This window comes from Zeugodacus cucurbitae, chromosome 2 (assembly GCF_028554725.1).
Source record: "Zeugodacus cucurbitae isolate PBARC_wt_2022May chromosome 2, idZeuCucr1.2, whole genome shotgun sequence".
In the NCBI taxonomy this organism is placed as follows: domain Eukaryota; kingdom Metazoa; phylum Arthropoda; class Insecta; order Diptera; family Tephritidae; genus Zeugodacus; species Zeugodacus cucurbitae.
Window position 1 is genome coordinate 23,224,125 of NC_071667.1, and position 10,762 is coordinate 23,234,886.

At 37.1% G+C, this 10,762-nt stretch overlaps 2 protein-coding genes across 2 annotated transcripts; one reads left to right on the plus strand and one right to left on the minus strand.

Moving 5' to 3' along the window:
• The first annotated feature begins 4,618 nt into the window (after positions 1-4,618).
• Positions 4,619-5,872, plus strand: Gspatt00005691001 (Anamorsin homolog 1). Its single transcript, XM_011191302.3, has 4 exons — positions 4,619-4,899; positions 4,957-5,271; positions 5,343-5,454; positions 5,539-5,872. Exons 1-4 carry the CDS (start codon positions 4,711-4,713, stop codon positions 5,631-5,633), a joined length of 711 nt encoding a protein of 236 aa, XP_011189604.1. The 5' UTR covers positions 4,619-4,710; the 3' UTR covers positions 5,634-5,872.
• On the minus strand, positions 5,856-6,851 carry LOC105216684 (single-stranded DNA-binding protein, mitochondrial). Its single transcript, XM_011191301.3, has 4 exons — positions 6,692-6,851; positions 6,548-6,629; positions 6,375-6,483; positions 5,856-6,240 (listed from the first exon to the last, which is right to left on the minus strand). Exons 1-4 carry the CDS (start codon positions 6,713-6,715, stop codon positions 6,021-6,023), a joined length of 435 nt encoding a protein of 144 aa, XP_011189603.2. The 5' UTR covers positions 6,716-6,851; the 3' UTR covers positions 5,856-6,020.
• Positions 6,852-10,762: the final 3,911 nt, after the last annotated feature.

Here is a 10,762-nt window from a genome sequence, read left to right on the forward strand (position 1 = left end):
TACCTCGCAACATTGCAAACGACCACAACACGTGCGGGATGGGATAGATACCGAGAGCTGAAGAGGGAAGCGAGACGCATTTGCAGACAAAAAAAGAAAGAGGCCGAAATGCGTGAGTACGAAGAGCTTGAGAAGCTGGCAGACAGAGGGAATGCTCGAAAATTTTATGAAAAAATGAAGCGACTTAACGAAGGTTTCAAGACCGGAGCATCCTCATGTAGAGACCAAGGTGGTAATCTGGTAACCGATGTCCAGGGCATACTGGGATTATGGAGGGAACACTTCTCCGACCTGCTGAATGGCAGTGAGAGTACAACACCAGGAGATGGCGAACCCGATCCCCCAATCGATGACGATGGAACAGATGTTCCATTACCCGACCATGAAGAAATTCGAATAGCAATTACCCGATTGAAGAACAACAAAGCAGCGGGGGCCGATAGATTACCGGCAGAACTATTCAAATACGGCGGCGAAGAACTGATAAGGTGCATGCATCAGCTTCTTTGCAGAATATGGTCGGAAGAAAGCATGCCTGACGATTGGAATCTCAGTGTGCTCTGCCCAATCCATAAAAAGGGAGATCCCACAATCTGCGCCAATTACCGTGGGATCAGCCTCCTAAATATCGCATACAAGGTTCTATCGAGCGTATTGTGTGAAAGACTAAAGCCCACCGTCAACAAACTGATTGGACCTTATCAGTGTGGCTTTAGACCTGGAAAATCGACAACTGACCAGATATTCACCATGCGCCAAATCTTGGAAAAGACCCGAGAAAAGAGGATCGACACACACCACCTTTTTGTCGATTTTAAAGCTGCTTTCGACAGCACGAAAAGGAGCTGCCTTTACGCCGCGATGTCTGAATTTGGTATCCCCGCAAAACTAATACGGCTGTGTAAATTGACGTTGAGCAACACCAAAAGCTCCGTCATGATTGGGAAGGACCTCTCCGAGCCGTTCGATACCAAACGAGGTTTCAGACAAGGTGACTCACTATCGTGCGACTTCTTTAACCTGATGCTGGAAAAAATTATAAGAGCTGCAGAGCTAAACCGAGAAGGTACAATCTTCTACAAGAGTGTACAGCTCCTGGCGTACGCCGATGATATTGATATCATCGGAAGCAACAACCGCGCCGTTTGTTCTGCTTTTTCCCGCATGGATAAGGAGGCGAAGCGAATGGGTCTGGAGGTGAATGAGGACAAGACGAAATATCTCCTGTCATCAAACAAACAGTCGGCGCATTCGCGTCTTGGCTCCCACGTCACTGTTGACAGTCATAACTTCGAGGTCGTAGATAATTTCGTATACCTGGGAACCAGCATCAACAACACGAACAATGTCAGCCTCGAAATCCAGCGCAGAATAACTCTTGCCAACAGGTGCTACTTTGGACTGAGTAGGCAATTGAACAGTAAAGTCCTCTCTCGACGAACCAAAATCAAGCTCTACAAGTCGCTTATCATTCCCGTCCTGCTTTACGGTGCAGAAGCTTGGACGATGTCAACATCAGATGAGACGACACTAGGAGTTTTCGAGAGGAAAATTTTGCGCAAGATTTATGGTCCTCAGAACATTGGCAACGGCGAATACCGCAGACGATGGAACGATGAGCTGTACGAGTTATACGACGACATTGACATAGTTCAGCGAATAAAAAGACAGCGGCTACGCTGGCTAGGTCATGTTGTCCGAATGGACGAAAACACTCCAGCCCTGAAAGTGTTCGATGCAGTACCCGCCGGAGGAAGCCGAGGAAGGGGAAGGCCTCCACTCCGTTGGAGGGACCAGGTGGAGAGCGACCTGGTTACACTTGGGATCTCCAACTGGCGCCGAACTGCGAAGGAGAGAGACAGGTGGCGCACTATCGTCGATTCGGCTATAACCGGCTAAACGGTTGCAACGCCAATCACATACATACATATGAGGGCTGAGGTAATTCCTGAACTGATTTCACTGATTTTCACCATCAAGGTACACTATATCAAACACTAAACGCTCACTTAATTTAAGATATCTCACATATTAACCGATATATGCGCAATTAAGCCTACCGTATTTTTGAAAAACCTAAAAAATTAGGAATATAGGAGCTTGTGGAAGTTATGACCCAATTTTAATAATTTTTGGTACAGAGACACACTATTGGAAGAAAAAAAATTTGCTCTGAATTACATTAAAATATCTGTGACATTTACCGAAATTTTCGGTAAAAAATTACTTCATGTTCAATATTTGGGGCTTTGAAAAGTTATAGTCTGATTTCGACAATTTTTCCACTAGTAATGCCATAGCTCAAAAACAGTAAATAGTAAAGTTGTTATTCCGCTAACTTCATTGGTTCCTAATATATAATAGTATATATTATAAAGTGGAGGAATAGATGAAATTCAAAATTGACTTATATTGGAGTAGGCGTGGTTGTGGACCGATTTTGCCCATTTTCATCCGTGTTATCAGGGTGTCAAGATTATGTACCGAATTTCATTCGGCTCGAGTAGTTTTTGAGATATGGGTTTTAACCCATTAGTGCGCGAGGCCACGCCCATTTTCCATTTTTTTGAAATCTGAGTGCAGCTCTACTATGCCATTTCTTCCGTAACTTTTAGTGTTTCTGATGTTTTTCGTTAGTGAGTAATGCACGTTTATTAATTTTCAACCTAACCTTTGTATGGGAAGTGTGCGTAGTTATTTTATAGGCGTGGCAATGGTCCGATTTCGCCAATAGCAACCCTCCCAAGGAGCATATGTACCAAGCTTCGTCAAGATATCTCAATTTTTCCTCAAGTTATCCGTTGCATGGATGGACGGACGAAGAGACAGATGTCCGGATTGCAACACGTCTCGTCATCCTGATCATTTTGATTTACATATATAACTTTATATCTAACTCGTTTCGTTTTATGACTTACAAACAACCGTTATGTGAAAAAAACTATAATAATCTCTTAACTATAATAATCTCTCTATAATAATCTCTTAGTTGCGAGAGTATAAAAACATATTAATTTTGAAAAGAGGGATTCATTATGAGATAATGAGATAAATAGGACAATAGGCGCTCAACCAGAGAAATGCATTTATTTATTGCTCTTAATTTTTACCGGATTAATAAAAAGGAGTTATTTAAGTTTAATTTTTTATTTATGATTTTTTTCACGTTGTTACCGGAACAATGTTTTCTAAATTTGTCTTACCGAAAGTGGTGATTAATATTTTTTTTTTTAGAATATTTCATATTTGTGTGACTTATATAGAATTTAGCACATTTGGTTAAAGAAATATTAATTTTAAATCACAAGAAAGCTACTTCAGATTTCATACAAATTCATGCTTGCAAAAAACTCGCACAATTTAATAAGATATGTTAATAGAAGATTGTGTTGATTGTGTTTTTTTTTGTTTAACCATCAACGCCATATTTATGTAAATTAGTGTTTTATTAATTATTATTTATTATCAATTGTTATGAAAATTATTATTTTAACACTTTATTTTTCAGCATCTAACTCAAAATCAACACTCCGATAATTGTAATAATAAATTTTATTAAATGATTTACTCAAGTATTTATTACCACAATAAATATTATGAAAATATACGCTAATTGTATTTAAAAACAACTAATAAGAGCTATTTGTTAATGGCAGTGTGGTGTACAGGGCGTATAAGTTACTTATGAGTTTAAGTAAATTAGAAAAATGAGTGCTAAATGAAAAATAGGTGTGTTAAATTTAAATATTATAAATATAATATAAATATTAAATATACTGTTTTTGCATTATTAACTTTAAACCCTATGTAATATATATAATATTTAAATTATATTTAATATATGTATCTATATTAAAAAGAAAAAGAAGATTTAATAAAGTAAGTAAAACAAAATTAACGGCAATAATACCATGACCCAAATGTGTATTGTCAAGCAAATATCTAATATGAACGCATTACGAAAATGCACATTTCGAAAATATAGTTTATATGTACATATAAATGTGCATAAATTTTCTGCAAATATGAATCTACTGATGTGCGTTTATGAATACATACATATTTGTATTTTTGTGTACTATATATGTATATGCATGACGCGCGTCGATTTTTTATGGAAGTGCGATTTGCCCGTCTAGTCATACCTAATCAGTAATAAGCGCCTTACAAGTGTCCATCTAAAATGTATGTAATGTATGTAAATGTGTACTTTTAAACACATACAAACATGCAATGCATCGGTTTGAATAACAAATTAAAAGTGTTGCAATAAATTAGATTATTACACCTGATTCTAGTGGAATAATTACAATATAAATATACAGATATGTACATACTTACATATGTATTTGTATATATAAATATGATAAACTGTTGTGCATTTGATTAAATTATAATAGTGAAGGTTATTACTGTTTAAAATAAATTTATTAAAAAGTAAATATATATGCAATGTTTATTTAATTACTTCCCTGTAAGTTAGCAACAGCGACTAGATTTTCCAAAAAATTACCTGTTTGTTGTTGTTTCCCATATCACACAACTTCACCATATAACAACAGAACTGTCTACCCAAGTTATTACTGGGTTATCCCACACTTTATTATGATTGACTTTTAATTATTTATATTAAATTGTCAAACTCCAATTACTACTAAAAAAATTCTTTTATCATTAATAAAAAATAATTAAATTAAAAAAGTTGTAAAAATGTCAAAATTCTGTGGTGTAATTTCGAAACGCACAAATTCCGAACAACTGGAGCCACTGCGCTTCAGTCATTTGGAAATGCTAACTAAGTGGTTGGCGAGTGAAACTGAATCGCTGCAATCCGATTTCGCAACGAAAAGCGAGGCTGTCCACGATTTACAAAAACAAGTCATACAAAATGAGCAGAAAGTGATATTTAATACAATGAATATAAAAATAAATTAAAACACACTAAAACCATTGCAGCTTATCGAGATCAACGGTATAATGGAGGTGCTCAAAGAAAAAGTGATCGCCACCGAACATGAAGTGGCAGTGAATGAAGCGAACATAAATTTGCTTGAGCGCAATATCAAAGCGCTCGAAGACTATGCGAATCGACCATTGACTGCAGCCGGCATAACATGCGGTTGTCCAATTGTACGCGAGCAGCAGGAACAACGACGTATGCTGCAAATGTTGCAGAATACTGATCACTCCATGGCACAACTGCAACTAATTATGAATGAGTTTCAAGAATTACAACCATATGCGCAGCGTATGAGTAGTCCGTTTAACACAGTGCGTTGTGCATGAGTTTTCTCCTAACGGTTTATAGTCTAAACTTCAGTGTTTGCATATTTATACTATAGATTAGCAAAATATTGGATTGTCATGTGAGTACTTTGAAGCAAACCGAAAACAATCTGGATAGCTTAGTTGAAAAGATGTATGCGGTCGATGGCATGTTACAGCTGGCGTTGCGTGAGTGAAGTTACAGTGTTGTTATTGTATTCATAATTTTATATATTATACATTCACATATTTTTCTTATAACTGCATACATAGTACATCTCGCTGCTTCGCGTCAATCTAGATCACACTCTGCGCCGCCCACTTTATGCAAACCGATTGGTGATGGTCCAGCAAACATGCGGTCTTGAATTCAGAAGATTATTTCAAATCTATTATATAAAGATATTCTATGGTGATATGCAAATATGCAGACCAGTGTTAAATCCGCCAGTTTCGATTTTAAACAAATTTCCAGTATGACAGCCACACATAAAAAGTAAATAAATTTCGAACCGATTACAGATGGAAAATTGATTAAGTAAAAAAAAAAAAACACTCACAAATTTATTAAGTAATAAAAAGCTGGTGAATTGATGATTTCTCTTAACCATTATGGCGTGATGATATTTAATTGTGTGAACTTCTATTTACTAGAGGAAACTTTTTGAACTTTCCGACACTTTAACCATTAAAGCTTAAGCATATGTTACATTAACATAAGTAATAATGTGAATAAAGGCTTTTGCTTCGCGCGATCACGAGTCGTTACGGAAGAAGATTACATCATCAGCTATTATGCTGGTAGTGGTCTTTTGATTACCTTGTTGATCGGTAATCTCACCATATGTTATTTTTCCTTGCACCATTGTGCGTTGACCTTTCTTCAGATGTTCCATAACTGTGTCGCGCAAGTTGGGCTTAAAAACTACAACACGATGCCAGTCGGTGCGTTGAGCCCAGTCACCACTCTCATATCTGTATGAAATAATAGCATAAGTAGTTGTAAATAGTAAAATAAGAGTATAGAAACTTTTTAAGATTATAAATTATAATAATTTATAGGCAATTTGACAAGCTCTATAATATACAATAATTTAAATGTCAATAACCTGTAATTGGTATGTGTGGCCACAGAAAACATAACAACCGGGTGCTCAACGGAACCGCGCAATTGTGGATCTGCACCAACGCGTCCCAGTATGGTAACATTGTTAACAGCTGAAATTGAATGTAATTACATTTTATTTATTTTAATAATAATTTAATTTAGCAAAGCACACACTTTTTTCCACACGAGCTGGACCGGCCTCCCTGGAGCTACAACGTGCTACTTGCTTCAACGCCATGCGTAACGGCGATATTAACTAAAAGCGTGTGAAATCTTTAATTATAATTATTTAAAACAATTAAATGTATTACAACTTACCGTACGCGCACTTTGTGATAACATTTTTATATACAATAATTAATAGCTGGTAAAAAACGTATCAAAATATAAGTTGAATGAATTATAAATGCGCCGGCAATCAGCTGTTTGTACTAAGCGTTCAGGAATGGCTGACACTACAATGGCGACATCTGCCTTCCGAAATGAAGGCTAAGGAATGTACGTAAGTCAACAGATGAGGCAGCAGTCAGTAAACGCAAAGGTTGAAAGCCAAACTATAGTTATTAAGAATATATCAAAATTATAATAAATGCATATAGTATTGATTATATATGAAAATATTAAAAAAAGATATTACATTTCATATTTACAGTGAAGCCAATAATAGTTTTGCTTTATGTGCAAAATCATGAAGAAGACAATATCATGAAACCATTTATAGCAAATGTATTCAATTACGGGAATGGGATATTTATAAATTCTAATTGATACAGGGTAGCGCTGAGATACTATAATATTGCAAATGCAGATTAGCAACTTCACTCACCATTAACAAGTATTATCACACTTAGATGTCGCTCTGTGGAATTTTCTAATTTTTATTTTTATATATAAACACCACTAAATTCCTTATTGATATAGCGACAAAAAACATTTCTGAAACGGTTTTGGAGAAAGCTGTCAAACTGAAAGACTTCCGTAATTATAAATTATCCTTCGATTTACACAGGTAAGAAGTCCGATAGGATATCCTTCAAATAAAAATACCAACTCGAACCGGATAGATGATAGAAATTTTTGGCAACGCGTCGTTTATCCCCCGATGAAGAGTTTGCATTTATAGAAACCAATTAATAATGAAATTGATAATTCTGAAGTGGATAAACTTAAACTATCGGAAAACGATTAACGATTGTCAAGCTCGATTTTTATAAAAGTTTACCGAGATAGGTTGATTGAATGAAACCTCATAACTCTGATAGGAGCTACATATTTAAATACCTATAGGGCTGCGTAATATGACCGATTACAGTTATCCGTCACTGATTGGATCAGCAGTTATTAATATGTTTTCAGAAACATCCCAATTTAGGCTTCCATTAAAGCGAATTTGTCTGCTCTCTGAGAGAAACACCTCATAACCTTACCTCTAGACCGCTAATATACCGTAACCACCCTCTAATTACGTAAACTCGTATGTCGTGTGATTTGATATAATTTCCACAGCTGATCTTTAAGTTCTTGATTTTCCAAATCGATTGCCTGCCGTCCATACATATTTCCATTGCTGAATGGCTTTCCAGAATTTAATATTAACTGTCGAGAAGCAAAATTTCTTAGAAATGTTAAACAAATATAATATAATTTTGGATGTAGTTCCACAGCTTTCCACGCACTCCCACCCAATAAATAAAAAAGGAAAAAAGTTTTAAATGTTGGCGTATTACGCACAATTTCTTACCCTTGAAATCTATTTTTGTTTCTCTTTACATTTATTTTCTGCGTGCGTGTATGTAATTGTGAACACGCATCGACAGGCCCTTCTTTCTACATTGTTGTATGTGTGTTTTGCACTTTTCTCCTTAGAATTTTACCCGCATGTATTTATATAGACATGTACTGAGTTGCCGCTTTGCTTTCGCCATCAATCATCCCTGAGTTTGCCCTAGAAAACCCCACTCCAGCTTCCGTATTAGCCAGAGTGGCACAGGAGCGGTTCAGCAAATGAAATGATTGCTCTCGGGCGCTGAGTTTTTGATGTTTATATTTCACTTTTATGGTTTTATCTTTCGAAAAAGATTATAGCTGACCTAAAAGTTCTTCCCATACAAGATCAGTGCACTGGCAACATATAGAAGTTAGTACCAGTTGTATTAATAGATTAATAAATATTTTAAGCTTTGTACAACATTTCAATGCACTGAATCCGCCACCGTTTCCAAAATATAAATATCCAGCACAGACAATTTATATATATTAATGCATTCAAGTATTCAAGCCGTGAAGCAGCCACGTTTCTTTTCTTGTGGCGGCTTGTGCCTCGCATGCTGCTTTCGGGTAGAGGACAAGCTGTTTGGGCAATGACGGCGCTATGCCATCTGCTCCACAACCAGCTTCCGTTCAGTTTTTCGGCACTACACTCATTTCCACGAGAACTTAAATAGAAATAATTCTTTTCTATTCATACATATATACATATGTATGTGTGAACCTGCATGTGTGCCTTTGTACAATAGCTTTTCCAGCTTGCCACTCCAGTGTGCTTGAGGCGAATTTATACGGGAATATGTAAGTGTGTGTGTGTGTGTGTGTGGCTACATCCCATTGGGAATTGTGCTCAAGTCTCAACGCGTCGTTCAACTGGCATTACAGCTGCCACCGCAACCAAACCAACACCAACAGCGTTGAAGCTAGGCTGCACGTGTAGCAGTAAAAGTTCGCCATTTCTTACAGACGCACCATGGATCAAAAGCATGAGGAATTGGGGGAAAATATAGTTTTATTTTTATTAAATATTTAAATTTTTTAAACCCAAAAAAAAAAATAGTGTAAACCATGATTTTAGCTTATATCTTTCGAGGAAAGGTCGAGAATAATTTATAAAAACAAATTGAAACTACAGGACCTAAAAAAAATCTCCACCTATTTTTTCGCTGTATGTTACGGATATATGGTTGATCAGGTTTCATTAATGTTTCTTGATACAAATTCGGCTTTTAGTTTCCTTGTTGAATTTATACCCAAACCTCCATTGATTCTTAGTGAATTGTTTCCCGGAATTTTTTGATTTTCGGAATGATGAAAATATGAAAGAGGTCCTAAATTGAGAAAAATGAGGCTAAGCCATTGCAGGAACTCTTTTATAAGCTCTGGATGAAAAAAATAGACGAATTCAGCATATTTTTGGTATCAAATCGTTTTATGTTAAGGACCGATTTCGATTTTTCTTTCGTTAGACCAAGACAAATTTTGCAGAAATTGCTCAAATGATTTCTGAGATATTAGTTTTCAAAAGTAGGCTGTGCCACGCTCACTGATTCGTTTTGAAATTACAAAAAAATTCATTAGATAAGTGAGATCTGGAGCGGTTTAAATTAGTTCATGTGAGATGCCAAAAATCCCACTGTATAAGGCATTGGCTTCATTGTCGCTTTTTTGTGGTCATGGCTGAGCGAAAAAGCGCAAATGTATATTCACCACCATCACCAAACACGCCCTGTGCAACATTTTGGCGCGCCCTTCAACGGCATCACACGATCCCTTCGCATTTTTTCCTCTATACGTTAGTCTATTTGCCTTCGTCATTTATGTTGAAAGCTCCTGCTTTTTTCCTTCGGCGCAAGTTTCGTTGCTGCCACTACACATGCAACCGTAACGGTTTTTTAGGTCAAAGAAAAGTAAAAGTTCTCAAAAATTAAAGGAATTCCGTTAAGCAGGCGAAGCAGGAAAGCCAAGCATGCGGCGTGGAATCGAGGTGCTGATGCCGATTGCGAGCGCGAGTTCGAGCACAAGCTCCGTATACCGTTAGGGAGGCAAGACGCAGCATCACGAGCGGCTGGATATGGTCGACTGTCGGCAGCGTGAGGAGGCGAAGCTTAACGATACCAGTTTCCACACAGTCGGACTAATAGGCATCCGTTATTATGTGAGTATGAATATGCCGCTCGACATTACGCTCGTCTGGGCACGGAGCTTTCTTATCGCTGTTGGTGAAATAAATGGGCAGCCAATTTCAACTTTCCTCCTTTAGTTTCATTTTCAACTTCATGCGTTTGGCGGCACGGCGTCATGTGACTGTGATAAGAGCCAGGCATTCACTGGTGTTTCTTTGACATAACGGTACTCTTATATACATTTTTACACACACAGCGTTCCTTCAATATGAATGAGCGGGGTTGGCCGTGGCGTGCTAAATTGGAGAAATGTCGAATGGGTTACGTTGCGTGGCCTTGAAATTTCATTATAATTGCTTTCGCTGCCATGCGAAGGCCATTTAAATGTGCCGAAAATGGTAAGAGCTGCATACGAGTGAGTACGAGTGGGCATATTGTATCCATTGCTCGGCGATTTGTTATGTGTGTGCCTTTTCCACATTATTCCTTCGATATT

Excerpts from the sequence above, each read along its gene's own strand:
- LOC105216684 (XM_011191301.3), bottom strand. The coding sequence starts at position 6,715 with ATGTTATCACAAAGTGCGCGTACG. Across the intron at positions 6,630-6,691 it reads TATCACAAAGTGCGCGTACG|TTAATATCGCCGTTACGCAT; the intron begins GTAAGTTGTAAT and ends ACACGCTTTTAG. Across the intron at positions 6,484-6,547 it reads TCCAGCTCGTGTGGAAAAAA|CTGTTAACAATGTTACCATA; the intron begins GTGTGTGCTTTG and ends ATTCAATTTCAG.
- Gspatt00005691001 (XM_011191302.3), top strand. The coding sequence starts at position 4,711 with ATGTCAAAATTCTGTGGTGTAATTTCGAAACGCACAAATTCCGAACAA. Across the intron at positions 4,900-4,956 it reads TCATACAAAATGAGCAGAAA|CTTATCGAGATCAACGGTAT; the intron begins GTGATATTTAAT and ends AAACCATTGCAG. Across the intron at positions 5,455-5,538 it reads CATGTTACAGCTGGCGTTGC|TACATCTCGCTGCTTCGCGT; the intron begins GTGAGTGAAGTT and ends CTGCATACATAG.